This window comes from Neoarius graeffei, chromosome 18, assembly GCF_027579695.1.
Source record: "Neoarius graeffei isolate fNeoGra1 chromosome 18, fNeoGra1.pri, whole genome shotgun sequence".
Lineage (NCBI taxonomy): Eukaryota > Metazoa > Chordata > Actinopteri > Siluriformes > Ariidae > Neoarius > Neoarius graeffei.
In genome coordinates, this window is record NC_083586.1 from 20,600,528 (window position 1) to 20,615,576 (window position 15,049).

The 15,049-nt window shown below is 42.0% G+C and overlaps 1 protein-coding gene across 2 annotated transcripts in view; it reads right to left on the reverse strand.

The window, feature by feature from the left end:
* Window positions 1–10,530, reverse strand: part of LOC132865991 (interferon-induced protein 44-like) — a 29,255-nt gene extending 18,725 nt beyond the window's left edge. Inside the window, exons 1-4 of one of the 2 annotated variants that reach the window (XM_060898538.1) lie at window positions 10,452–10,530; window positions 10,150–10,228; window positions 9,297–9,330; window positions 5,241–5,439 (exon numbers count right to left, since the gene is read on the reverse strand). In XM_060898538.1, coding sequence (XP_060754521.1) covers window positions 5,241–5,439; window positions 9,297–9,330; window positions 10,150–10,186 — 270 coding nt within the window. In that variant the 5' untranslated portion in view covers window positions 10,187–10,228; window positions 10,452–10,530. The remainder of the gene's footprint in view (window positions 1–5,240; window positions 5,440–9,296; window positions 9,331–10,149; window positions 10,229–10,451) is intronic. The other variant, XM_060898537.1, reaches the window with a different exon arrangement.
* Window positions 10,531–15,049: the final 4,519 nt, after the last annotated feature.

The window sequence follows — 15,049 nt, forward strand, 5'->3', positions numbered from 1 at the left end:
AGACGGTGGCGCCTTGGAGCAGGTTGAAAGCAGTGGACATCAGCAGAAGGGGATATCAGTTGCGCACAGTGATATTGTTCAGGCCCCTGTAGTCAATACATGGTCGGAGCCCCCCATCCTTCTTGCCGACAAAGAAGAAGCCGGCACCAGCAGGTGAGGTGGAGGGTCGAATGAACCCAGAGACCAGGGTTTCTTTGAGGTATTCCTCCATGGCCTTGCGTTCTGGCTGAGAGAGGGAAAACAGTCTGCCATGAGGAGGGGTAGTCCCAGGGAGCAAGTCGATGGCACAGTCGTAGGCACAGTGCGGAGGAAGAATGGCGGCCCTGCTCTTGCTGAATACCTCCTTGAGATCCCAGTACTCTGTGGGAACTTGAGATAACTCGGTGAGATCAGGGGGCTCGGCAGGAGACACAGGAGAGCTAGAGAGCAGACAAGAGGCATGGCATGCAGGGCCCCATTCCACAACCTGGCTTGTTACCCAGTCTATGCGAGGGTTGTGGCGAGTAAGCCAAGGGAGGCCTAGAATAACTGGGAACTCAGGTGAAGGAATCAGGTGCAGGGATATTTCTTCCTTGTGACCTTGAGACTGGAGGAAGACTGGAGAAGTAACTTGGGTGACTCTTCCATCACCTAACGCTTGGCCATTGAGGGCAGACACAGACAGTGGGACTTCAAGAGGTGCAGTCGGAATATTGATGCTTTGGGTGAAGTGAATATCCATAAAGTTCCCAGCCGCCCCTGAGTCTAACAAAGCTTGACAAGAGTGGACAGACTCACCCCAGGAGATGGAGACCGGGATGTAGATTCCTTGGCCAGGGAGTCCGGGAGAGAGGGTAGGCCCCATCACAACCCTCCATCGGCTGAACGGGGCGGTCCTTTTCCCAAGAGTTCGGGACATGATGCTCGGAAGTGACCAGGCTTGCCACAGTAGATGCAGCACTTGTCCCTCCTTCTGCGCTCCCTCTCAGATGCGGAGAGGCGAGTACGGCCCACTTGCATGGGTTCTGGACAGTCACTGAAGGAGGTAGACGGTCTCCAGGTAGAGGTAGGGAAGCTGGGGGGGCTCAAGGCTTGGTGGCGTTCTCTCATCCTGTTGTCCAGACAAATAGCATGTGAGATGAGGGTTTCGGGTCACTTGGGCATCCAATAGAGGCCAGACCGTCCTTGATGGGGTCAGACAGACCATGGTGGAAGGCTGACACCAGGGCAGTCTCGTTCCATCCACTTACTGCTGCGAACGTCTGGAACGAGATGGCGTAATCTGCGACGCTTCCTCCTTGCTGGATGGACATGAGCTTTTGGGCTGCGTCGGTACTGATGTTTGCCTGATCGAAGACCCGAAGCATCTCTTCAGAAAACAGCTGGAAATCAAGGCACTCAGGTCCCTGTCTCTGCCAGATAGCAGTAGCCCAGGCTCGCGCCTTACCAGCTAATAAGGTTATCACAAAGGCAATCTTGCGGCGATCCGTAGTGTAGGTGGTAGGCTGAAGCTCAAAGGTGAGTTGACACTGGGTAAGGAACTCTCGGCACTCACTGTGCTTGCCATCATACCTCTGTGGTGCAGGAAGGCTGGGTTCGCGAGGTGAAGAAGGCAGCATGGCAGGAGGCACTGGAGCAGGAGCTGGATCAGGATGAGGAGATGCAGGCAGACATGTCAGCTGTGCCAGGGTTTTCCCAATTTGCTGAAGCAGTTCCTCATGGCGAGCAAGGGCCTCACGTTGGCTGATGAGCGTACGTCCATGAGCGTCCATGGTCGCTCCGAAGCGTGTCAGAGCTGCCATAATTCCCTGAAGGTTGGCCAGGTAGACAGTTCAAGCAGCCTCTGCTGAGTCGGTCATGATGGAGTCTTTCTGTTAGGGTTTTGCTGGGATTCGAACCTGGTTCATTGGTGTGATAATCCAGCAAACCCCCACTAGGCCACCAGGGGGATGACTCAAATGCAGAGGCATGAGGCAGAAGTAGAAAAAAGTATCAAAAGGTTTTATTTACAATATATACACAAAAAATCCAAAAAGTAATAATCCAAACGCTCAGAAGATATATGGGAAAAAATAAAAAATCCAAAAGTACAAAACAAAAGCCAAAAAACCAGAAAAGAAAAGGCAAAAATACCAAAGCTCAGAAGATCCAAAAACACAGTAACTACTAGGTCCAAAAGAAAAGTAAAGTGCAAAACAAAGAACACGGTACAGAGGAAACTGGAGATAAGCATAACAGCACAAAGACTCCGTGACAAGAGGACTCAACTCAGGGGGTATAAATACACAAACTAAATTGAACACAGGTGAAGATAATCAGGACTAAACAGGCAATTAACACAAACACAAAACACAGGAACAGTGGCGGCCTCTAGAGGCCAAAATAAACATGACACGAAAAGGAAATAACAGCGGCCTCTAGAGGCCAAAACAGTCCTAGTCCTAACAAGAATTGAGGGTAGGAACACTGAATGTGGGAACATTGACTGGCAAAGCGAGAGAGTTAGCAGGTATGATGGAAAGAAGGAAGTTGGACATTTTGTGTGTGCAGGAGATGAGGTGGAAAGGAAGCAAGGCCAAGAACATTGGAGATGGATGCAAGTTGTTTTATTATGGAGTTGATGGAAAGAGAAATGGTGTTGGTATTGTTTTGAGGGGATAGTTGGTCAACAGTGTGATTGATGTGAAGAGGGTGTCAGATAGAGTGATTGGCATGAAGTTGGAGATTCAAGGAGTAGTAATCAATGTTGTGTGTGCGTATGCCCCACAGGTTGGATGTGAGAATGAAGAGTGAGAGGCTTTCTGGAAAAAGATGTATGAAGTGGTAGAAAGTATACCAAGGGAGGAGCGCATGCTGATAGGAACAGATTTCAATGGACATGTTGGTGAGGGAAACAGAGGAGATGAGGACATGATGGGCATATATGGTGTAAGAGAGAGAAGTGTGGAAGGGCAAATGGTGGTTGATTTTTCAAGGAGGATGAATTTGGCAATAGTCAATACATACTTCGAGAAGAAAGAGCAGCACAGGGTGATGTTTAAGAGTGGAGGAAGATCTACACAGGTGGACTACATACTCTGCAGAAGGGGTAACCTGAAGGAGATTGGAGACTGTAAAGTGATGGCAGGGGAGAGTGTAGCTAGGCAACATCAAGTGGTCGTGTGCAGGATGAGCTTGAAAGTGAAAAAGAGGAAGCGTGAAATAGTGGAGCTGAAGATTAAGTGGTGGAAACTAAAAGAGGGAGAACATCAGAAGGAGTTTAGGGAAGAAATGAGACAAGCATTGAGTGGTCATGGAAGTCTGCCAGAAGATTGGAATACTACTGCTGTACTAGTAAGAGAGGCAGCAAGAAAGGTGCTAGGGTGGTCATTGGGAAGGAGGAAGGAAGACAAGGAGACATGGTGGTGGAACAAAGAAGTGCAGGAAATTATAAAAGAGAAGAGGCTAGCAAAGAAGAACTGGGATGATCAGAGAGACGAGGAAAGCAGGCAGTTATACAGAGAGATGAGACAGAAGGCAAAAAGAGTGGTGGCAAAAGCAGATGCATACCAGGAGTTGTATGAAAGACTGGAGACCAAAGAAGGAGAGAAATACCTGTACAGACTAGCTAGGCAGAGAAAAAGGGAAGCGAGGGATGTACAGCAGGTAAGAGTGATGAAAGATGTAAATGGAAATTGCTGACAAACAAAGAGAGTGTATTAAAAAGGTGGAAAGAGTACTTTGAGGATTTATTAAATGAGGAGAATCCAAGAGAGAAAAGGTCAGATTCATTGGAGACAGAAAATCAGGAAGCAGAGTTGGTTAGTAAGGATGAGGTCAGGGCAGCCATGAAAAGACTGAAGACTGGGAAAGCAGTCACACCAGATGGTGTCCCGATTGAGAGATGTTTGGGTGAGATGGCTGTGGAGTTCCTAATGAGATTGTTTAATAAGATCCTAGAGAATGAGAAAATGCCAAATGAATGGAGAGTGTGCTAGTCCCAATATACAAGAATAAGGGAGATGTACAGAGCTGCAGTAATTACAAAGGAATAAAATTGATGAGCCACACCATGAAGTTATGGGAAAGGGTATTGGAGGCGAGATTGAGAAGAGAGGTAGCAATCTGTGAACAGCAGTATGGGTTTATGCCAAGGAAGAGCACGTTGGATGCAATTTTTGCTTTAAGAATGTTAATGGAGAAGTACAGATAAGGCCAGAGAAAGCTACATTGTGTGTTTGTAGACCTGGAGAAGGCATACGATAGAGTGCCAAGAGATGAGTTATGGTATTGTATGAGAAAGAGTGGAGTGAATGAGAAGTATATTAGAGTGGTGCAAGACATGTATGAGAACAGTGAAACAGCAGTGAGGTGTGCAGTTGGAACAACTGAATGGTTCAAGGTGAAGGTGGGACTCCATCAAGGATCTGCTTTGAGTCCTTTCTTGTTTGCCATAGTGATGGATAGCTTGACGGATGAAGTGAGGCAAGAGTCACCATGGAACATGATGTTTGCGGATGATATTGTGATATGTGGTGAAAGTAGAAAGGAGGTTGAGTTGGGTTCGGAGAGATGGAGGTATGGATCGGAATGAAGAGGAATGAAGGTGAGCAGCAGCAAAACAGAATACATGTGCATCAATGAGAATGGGTATGAGAGTGGTGAAGATGCAAGGAGTAGACGTAAAGAAAGTTGGTGAATTCAAGTACCTGGGGTCAACTGTGCAGGAAAATGGGGGCTGCGATAGTGCGGTGAGAAAGAGAATGCAGGCAGGGTGGAGCAGTTGGAAAAAGATTTCGGGAGTCATTTGTGATCAGAAAGTTCCAGCAAAAGTGAAAGGTAAGTCCAGCTGTGATGTATGGATTGGAGACCGTACCCTTAATGAAGAGACAGGAGGCAAAGTTGGAGGTGGCGGAGTTAAGGATGTTCAGGTTTGTGATGGGAGTGACAAGATTGGACAGTATAAGGAACGAGCACATCAGAGGGACAGCACATGTGGAGAGCTTGGGAATTAAGCTAAGAGAGATGAGACTGAGATGGTATGGGCACATCCTGAGAAGAGATGCAGAGCATGTTGGAAGGAGAATGTTGAGGATGGAGCTGCCAGGCAAACAAAAACGAGGAAGGCCAAAGAGGAGATACATGGATGTGGTGAGAGAGGACATGAAAGTGGCAGGTGTGGTAGAGAAGGATGCAGAAGACAGGGAGCAATGGAGACGAAAGATCCGCTGTGGCGACCCCTAATTGGGAGCAGCCAGAAGAAGAAGTATAACAGGTCTTACTGTTTTTGTGCAGCTCTTTCCTGCAGATGACTCTTCCTGTGCCTTGATGACAATTTTTCCTTTGAATACACTCATCACAGAGTTTATAAAGCAGGATTTCCCAGCTCCGACAGGTCCATGAAGCAGTATTCTAAAATGGCTGATTTCTGGATGATTCAACTGGAATTGACGTAACTCAGATTTCAAGAGTTCTTTTCTGCTGTTTAGGGCAAATCAGTTGACAGTTTAAAATGAAATACAAGCAAAATATAACTTTCAGAGAGCCTTTGAGGGGGGCGGCACGGTGGTGTAGTGGTTACTGCTGTCGCCTCACAGCAAGAAGGTCCGGGTTCAAGCCCCGTGTCTGGCGGGGGCCTTTCTGTGTGGAGTTTGCATGTTCTCCCCGTGTCTGCGTGGATCTCCTCCGGGTGCTCCGGTTTCCCCCACAGTCCAAAGACATGCAGGTTAGGTTAACTGGTGACTCTAAATTGACCGTAGGTGTGAATGGTTGTCTGTGTCTATGTGTCAGCCCTGTGATGACCTGGCGACTTGTCCAGGGTGTACCCTGCCTTTCGCCCGTAGTCAGCTGGGATAGGCTCCAGCTTGCCTGTGACCCTGTAGAACAGGATAAAGCGGCTAGAGATAATGAGATGAGATGAGATGAGATGAGCCTTTGAGGGAATTTATATTAATTAAAAGATGAAATGATATCCACAACCAGTCAAATGTTTGTACATCATACTCATTTTTCTATTTTTTATCAGTTTATAATAGTAATGAAGACATTTACACTATGAAATAATATGTATGGCCTTATACATTTTCCAAGAAAAGTATAAAACAAATCAAAATTATTTTGTACTTATTATACTAGTGCATCTCAAACAATTAGAATATTGTGAAGAGGTTCAATATTTTCCATGTTATTTAAGAAAGTGAAAATTTACATGTCAACTAAAATGTTTCCAGCATTTTTCTGTTTTAATTTTGATAATGATGGCCTACAGCACAAATTAAAAAAAAAATCTCAAAAGTTTAGAGTATTTCATTTCGAGTTTGGGTAAAACAGTATAAATATCATGTATCTCTAGGTTTAGTTCAGTACATGCAACCACAATCATGGGGATTACTGCTAACTTGACAGTTGTCCAGAAGACAATCATCAACACTCTCCAAAAGGAGGGTAAGTCACAGAAGGTCATTGTTGAAAAGGCTGGCTGGAAAAGGTGCACAAGCAACAGAGATGACTGCAGCCTTGAGTGGACTGTCAAGAAAAGTTGATGCAAGAACTTAGGAGAGCTTCACAAGGAGTGGCCTGAGGCTGGTGTCAGTGCATCAAGAGCCACCACACACAGACGTCTTCAGGAAAGTGGCTACAACTGTTGCATTCCTAATATCAAGCCACTCCTGAACCAGAGACGATGTCAGAAGCTTCTTACCTGGGTTAAGGAGAGAAAGAACTGGGCTGTCACACCCGCACACATTGGTGCACACAACAGACTTTCTCCCATGTATGCTCTGGACAGCGTGTACAACGAACTGACTCTCATGCATACCCTGAACAGCACACATTGCTAATGACTGACACCTGCCTCGGATTTAGGCACAATCCTTATATAAGCACAGTCCTTATATAAGGATGCTCAATAATCATTCACTTCGCGAAGTACTGTGTTGCTAGTCACACATTACTCAGCCTTGTTATCTTGTAGTTTTCCTGGTTTCCTGATTCCTGTTCTGTGTTATTAATTCTGATATTGTCTAGCCTTGTTTAACCTGTTAACCTCACCCGATCCTTTGCCTGTTCTTCAGTTACGATTGCAGCCTACCATTTGGATTGTATGCCTGTTTACTATTTCTTTTATAATAAAGACTCTCTTCTGCAAATACATCCGTCTCCACTACCATTAACCTGCATCCCCGTATACTTTGCCTTAGTGACAGAATACCTCACCTGACTGACAGACTCTTGCTCAGTGGTCCAAAGTCCTCTTTTCAGATGAAAGTAAATTTTGCATTTCATTCAGAAATCAAGGACCTAGAGTCTGGAGGAAGACTAGAGAGGCACAGAATCTAAGGTGTTTGAAGTCCAGTGTGAAGTTTCCGCAGGCTGTAATGATTTGGGATGTCATTTGCTGGTGATGATCCACTGTGTTTTATCAAGTCCAGAGTCAATGCAACATGTAACAGATTTTAGAACACTTCATGCTTCCATCTGATAACAAGCTTTATGGAAGTGCTTATTTCCTTTTCCACCTGCCCACTGTGCCAAAACTACTACCAAATGGTTTGCTGGCCATGATATTACTGTGCTTGACTGGCCAGCCAAATCACTTTTTCAGAAGTTGGACATTTCTGTATTGTAAATCCTTTTTTGATCTTGGGAAATATTCTAATAATCTGATATACTGGATTTCTGTTTTTCATGAGCTATAAGGCATAATCATCAAAATAAAAACAAAAAAAGGCTTGAAATATTTCACTTTACATGTAATGAATATAGAATAATTGAAAGTTTGTTTTTTTAGTTAAATTATGAAAAAAATACTTTTCAAGATATTCTGTTTGTTTGAGATGTACAAGTAACATCAAGCTGTTATCTGGTTAAAACAGTCTTTGAACAGTCCATTCGGAGTTCACTATTTTAAACAGGATATCTGCCATTCTACAGTAAGGGTGACATGACACCAAGCCATGTCATGGCATCACATGATGGCTTTCTCATAAACTCTTGGCCTCCCAGGGATATATATATAATAACACACACACACACACACACCTACTAGCCATAAAATTAAAAACGCTGACAGGTAAAGTGAATTACACTGATTATGTTGTCACAATTGCATCTTTCAGGGATATATTAGGCAGCAAGAGAGCAGTCAATTTTCAAAGTTGATGTGTTGGAAACAGGAAAAAACAGCAGGTGTGTGGGTGTATCTAATAAAGTGGCCAGTGAGTGTGTATGTATGTACGTGTGTGTAATTCTATCTATCTATCTATCTATCTATCTATCTATCTATCTATCTATCTATCTATCTCCACGTTCACTGGATATGAGCAATCATATGCTCTGATTGGCTACGCTACTACTAGGATATCAACTCATATACCATGAGTTGAGAAAAACAAAATGGTGGACCATGTTACTGAACCAACAGAGAACAAAATAAAAACCCTACTCAAAAATAAAATCCCAACAAAATATGGAATAAAAGTATTTTATGGTAAGAATGTCTCATCTCATCTCATTATCTCTAGCCACTTTATCCTGTTCTACAGGGTTGCAGGCAAGCTGGAGCCTATCCCAGCTGACCAAAGGCAGGGTACACCCTGGACAAGTCGCCAGGTCATCACAGGGCTGACACATAGACAGACAACCATTCACACCTACAGTCAATTTAGAGTCACCAGTTAACCTAACCTTTATGTCTTTGGACTGTGGGGGAAACCGGAGCACCCGGAGGAAACCCACGCAGACATGAGGAGAACATACAAACTCCGCACAGAAGGGCCCTCGCCGGCCACGGGGCTCGAAACCAGACCTTCTTGCTGTGAGGCGACAGCGCTAACCACTATACCACCATGCTGCCCTTGGTAAGAATGTATCTTTTTTTTTATTTTTCAAGAATGATTATTTTTTGCATTTTTCACAAATTACTACTGTCATTTCACCGGTTTGTTTATGTTCTAAGCGGAAATTATATTGTTGTATGTTTTGTTTAAAGTTTTTATTCATCAAATTTGCAAAAAATAAAAATGCTCTGCTTCTCAAAATCCAGTGAATGTGGATAGAATAAAACAGTTATTCCACTCAATCTTGTCGTACATGGCTTAGCCAACTCAGTGTTGCATGCCTTGTCGGCTGTCAGCTTATGTACAACTCGATTTCGTGGAACAACTGTTATATTGTTATATATGTTACTAATCTAGGGGTTTACACCAACAAGTTTGATGTACACAATCACAACTTTTTTATTTATTTGTTACTGTTGTAAATATTCTTACAAATAATGCAGATTTTCCTCCACAAAACCTGATTTAAAAAAAAAAGCATTACTAAAATCAATTACTTACTTCCAGTCCACATTTCTCCATGGTTCCTCAAAGTCTACAAATAAAAAGATAAGACAGAATTCAATATAAGGACCCTTGTTAGTGTCCCCTGTTGCAGAGTGCAATGTTGCATCCTGACAGCTCTAAAGTTTGACCCTGAGCTTGGGTTAATATCTGTGTGGTGTTTCACATATTTCCCCTGTGTCTGTATGGGTTTCCTCGCATCTCCCAAAAACAAGTATAAAGTTCACAGAATAAAGAAAGATCATGTTCATCAACGTGAAGTTCTACTTAATAATGACTTGGTCAGGGTTACTGTCGTTCAAATTAGACTTCTAGCTTGTAGCCTACTAATATGTTTTTCATTTGGGAAATCAAACCAACTAAACTCATTCGAAAATATTGCAGGAAGATCCAAACAAAAACTGATATCAACAATAATGTGTCAATAGCTAGCTAATTTGGAAACATGGCTGTTTTAAAACATATGACTGATAAGCCAAGGAGCTATCAGCGAGAAAACTTATCAGAAAGTCCCACAGGGCATCTTGATGAGACCAAGACTGTACAGGTTAAAGAGTTATTATTTGCTGTTGCAATATTTTTTTTTTCTGTAGGCCTGAGGTTATTTTCAGTGCTTTCAAGCTTTTTTCAGTGATCTAATGGGAGGATTCACTTCCAGAATTTTTTCAGTGCTAAACAGATACAGATCGTGCCATTACTTTGCACCCCTAGTGTTATGTTTTAGTTTTCTGTTTCAGCAACTTTCTTGTTAAGACTGCACACACATGTACAGTAATTTAACAGCTTAATACAAAGAGCTAAGTTTATTTCAGTGTATCTCTGTTAAATTATTCCAACAAAGTGATCTAACCTTTTGGAGGTGCTGGTTTTGATTTCATAAAACCCATTTTGGTCGATTGTCTTCCGTTGAAGCTGATCTTCTTCACAGCCTAAGTACATCAACACAATTTTAAACCAGTAACATAAATCCAACATGGTGTAGTGGATCATGTGGGTGACACCCAGCATGACTTAACATACAGTATGTCCTGTTCTTAATCATAAAAGATGTTACTTTGAGAAGTATTTTGTATCAGAATAGACATTATATGAAGACAAGATGTGGGGCACTTAATTTTCTCCTTGATAGAGCAAAAATAAAATGATACTTACCAAATAAGAACTCAGACTAACCTTCACAAAAATACTGAAGAATTCTGTGCTTTCACTTTCACTTCACAGCCAGCCCTCCCCTTCCTTTATCTTCTTCTCTCTCACACACAAACACACATACCATTATCATGATGTACTAGATTTGTTGCACAATGAATTTGTTGCAGAAGAAATTACTTTCAAATTCAGTGTACAGCTTCATAAATTACCCGAAGAGTCATGGATATTGTCTTTCCAGAACTCTGGATATAAAGTTACTTACTTTAAATTTAAGCTTATTTTCTCCCTTAATGAGGAAACCAGAGGCAACAGTGGCAAGGAGAAACTCCCTGAGAAGATATGAGGAAGAAACCGTGAGAGGAATCAGGTTCAAAATGGCAACTTTTATCATCCTTAAGATGGATTCTGACAAGCAAACATTGTATATTTACCAGTAAAAATTTCATTATGAATTGTTACACTTACAGTGTCTTGCAAAAGTATTCATCCCCCTTGATATTTGTCCTGTTTAGTTGCATTACAAGCTGGACTTAAAATTGATTGTTGGGGGGTTAGCACCATTTGCATTACACAACATGTGTACCACTTTAAAGGTGCAATTTTATTTATTTATTTTGACACAAATAATAAATAAGATGGACAAAAAACAGAAATCTGGAGTATGCATAAATATTCACCCCCTTTCATATGAAACCCCTAAATAAGAACTGGTCCAAACAATGCACTTCATAAGTCACATAATTAGTTGATTAAGATCCACCTGTGTGCAATCAAAGTGTCACATGATCTGTCACATGATGTCTGTATAAATCAGCCTGTTCTGGAAGGACCCTGAATCTGCAACATTACTAAGTAAGCAACATGAAAACCAAGGAGCACTCCAAACAGGTCAGAGACAAAGTTGTGAAGAAGTATATATCAGGGTTGGGTTATAAAAAATATCCCAAACTTTGCATATCCCAGGGAGCACCATTAAATCCATGCTCCCCTGAAAAATTTTGAAATTAGAGACTTCAAATGGTACATTCTGGTGTCATCTATGGCTGACTTAGGCACAATTCAACATCATTAAATTTGCTGGGTTTTTTTTTACCTTGTCAAATATGAAAGGGGAAAAATTTACAGGGAAAAATTAGATCTGAAATGAAAACACTCTGTAGCATGCCTCTTCATTTTCTAGTTCCAGGATGCCTGGAACAGAATCAAGGTCAAATTATGCAACAGCACCATCTAGTGAACAGCACCTAGAATGTGATTTTATGTATGGTTGTGAATGGCAGTCAGTCCACACAGCAAAACCTTTTATTTTCACTGCTGGGTTGAGTACTAGGATAGTCTAGACCTTTAAATTACAATATCTCCAATATAGGGGGTGGAGCAATGAGTGTGATACCCGTGCCCAGCACAGCGAGGGAGAGTGCAGGAGGGGGTGTGGAGCCTCCCCCCAGAAAATTTTCAATTTTTAGATGCTCTTTGGTACATTCTAGGACCCATTTTCACTGCTGATAATGACCAATTTTATTGCTATTTTATGGGTGTTTATCAGTTTGTGCATGAAACTGAATCTCATCTCATCTCATTATCTCTAGCCGCTTTATCCTGTTCTACAGGGTCGCAGGCAAGCTGGAGCCTATCCCAGCTGACTACGGGCGAAAGGCGGGGTACACTCTGGACAAGTCGCCAGGTCATCACAGGGCTATGAAACTGAATGTATGGCATAAAATAATCCAAAATAATAACATTCTAGTGTAACTAACAGCCTACACATGCAGTTGGAATGTCAGCCAATAAAACATGAATTATTAACCGAACCCGTGTTGTTGAAATAAATAATTTATTACAACCCTGATTCCAAAAAAGTTGGGACAAAGTACAAATTGTAAATAAAAATGGAATGCAGCGATGTGGAAGTTTCAAAATTCCATATTTTATTCAAAATAGAACATAGATGACAAATCAAATGTTTAAACTGAGAAAATGTATCATTTAAAGAGAAAAATTAGGTGATTTTAAATTTCATGACAACAACACATCTCAAAAAAGTTGGGACAAGGCCATGTTTACCGCTGTGAGACACCCCCTTTTCTCTTTACAACAGTCTGTAAGCATCTGGGGACTGAGGAGACAAGTTGCTCAAGTTTAGGGATAGGAATGTTAACCCATTCTTGTCTAATGTAGGATTCTAGTTGCTCAACTGTCTTGGGTCTTTTTTTGTTGTATCTTCTGTTTTATGATGCGTCAAATGTTTTCTATGGGTGAAAGATCTGGACTGCAGGTTGGTCAGTTGAGTACCCAGACCCTTCTTCTACGCAGCCATGATGCTGTAATTGATGCAGTATGTGGTTTGGCATTGTCATATTGGAAAATGCAAGGTCTTCCCTGAAAGAGACGTCGTCTGGATGGGAGCATACGTTGCTCTAGAACCTGGATATACCTTTCAACATTGATGGTGTCTTTCCAGATGTGTAAGCTGCCCATGCCACACGCACTAATGCAACCCCATACCATCAGAGATGCAGGCTTCTGAACTGAGCGCTGATAACAACTTGGGTCGTCCTTCTCCTCTTTAGTCCAAATGACACGGCGTCCCTGATTTCCATAAAGAACTTCAAATTTTGATTCGTCTGACCACAGAACAGTTTTCCACTTTGCCACAGTCCATTTTAAATGAGCCTTGGCCCAGAGAAGATGTCTGCGCTTCTGGATCATGTTTAGATACGGCTTCTTCTTTGAACTATAGAGTTTTAGCTGGCAACGGCGGATGGCACGGTGAATTGTGTTCACAGATAATGTTCTCTGGAAATATTCCTGAGCCCATTTTGTGATTTCCAATACAGAAGCATGCCTGTATGTGATGCAGTGCCGTCTAAGGGCCCGAAGATCACAGGCACCCAGTATGGTTTTCCGGCCTTGACCCTTACGCACAGAGATTCTTCCAGATTCTCTGAATCTTTTGATGATATTATGCACTGTAGATGATGATATGTTCAAACTCTTTGCAATTTTACACTGTCAAACTCCTTTCTGATATTGCTCCACTATTTGTTGGCGCAGAATTAGGGGGATTGGTGATCCTCTTCCCATCTTTACTTCTGAGAGCTGCTGCCACTCCAAGATGCTCTTTTTATACCCAGTCATGTTAATGACCTATTGCCAATTGACCTAATGAGTTGCAATTTGGTCCTCCAGCTGTTCCTTTTTTGTACCTTTAACTTTTCCAGCCTCTTATTGCCCCTGTCCCAACTTTTTTGAGATGTGTTGCTGTCATGAAATTTCAAATGAGCCAATATTTGGTATGAAATTTCAAAATGTCTCACTTTCGACATTTGATATGTTGTCTATGTTCTATTGTGAATACAATATCAGTTTTTGAGATTTGTAAATTATTGCAATCTGTTTTTATTTACAATTTGTCCTTTGTCCCAACTTTTTTGGAATCGGGGTTGTACTTCAACAATGTTACACAAAGATTGATTCATAACCGTTGTAAATGCTACTTAATTCCACAGGGTGTTGATATTGGTGGACATCGGTGAAGGTGATCACAATTATCGACACCTCATGTGACTTCTCAAAGGCTCGTTAAGATACAAAATGGTGACTGTCAAATGAAAGAGTAAGAAACAAAGTAGGTTTCAACAAGGATATCATGAAATACCAGTGAATTTGTTCAGTAAAACCATGTCCATGATCTTTCCCCCATGCTTACTTGCTGTTCCCTTTTCTTTTGATGAGTTGTAGATTAACTTCCCTCCAGTTACTATTACGGGTAGAAGGGATCAGTTTACTGTAGTTTTTCAAAGTTACATGGCAGGAACATAACACTGCATTGTTTTAGTATTGCAGCTTGAATAAAATGCTGTGCATTTAACTTGTCTGGGTTTGGTTTTAATTTATTTGTATGAGCTACAGTACCATGCCACAGGGAGCCACTAGAAATGTTGGACCTATGAAAGAATATAATATTAGCAATTACTTGCTTGCTGTCAGGGTACAGGCACGTACGGACGCAAATGCAGGGGGGAATGGGGGTGTCGCAAGCTGGTAAACAAATCCAAATCTTGAGACGGGAATCAGAGTCAAGTTCATGCTAGTGGTCAGTCAGAGGATGTCAGAGGTAAACAACAGTCTCAGGTTTGAGAGAATAATGTAGCGGGGTTCAGAAACATGAAGAGTCAGGCCAAAACAACAATGGCTTAGTAAGATCAGGTACACAGAATGATACTTCACAATGAGCTGGAGTGTTTGGCATGCATATATAGGTTGTTGGAATAAGGAACAGGTGTAATCCCAATCAGTACCCAGGAGAGGGAGGGCCCTGTAACGCTTGGGAGTTGTAGTCTTTGGTGGCCATGCTTAAACAAGTATGGTTGGAATATTGTTGATCTTTCAAAAGAATAGTTATTTGTTTACTGATCTCTCCTTATTTGGACACCTTTCTTGGCAAACCTGGAAAGAATCTAAGGTTGGCTAGTCCTGTCACCTGTTCTTTGGTACTTCTGGAGCCAAGGTGACATTCAATCCATAATTGAGTAAAATAAGTTTCACATTCTAGGGTGGTGGCTACAATTATTGACAGTCCATAATTATCTACACCT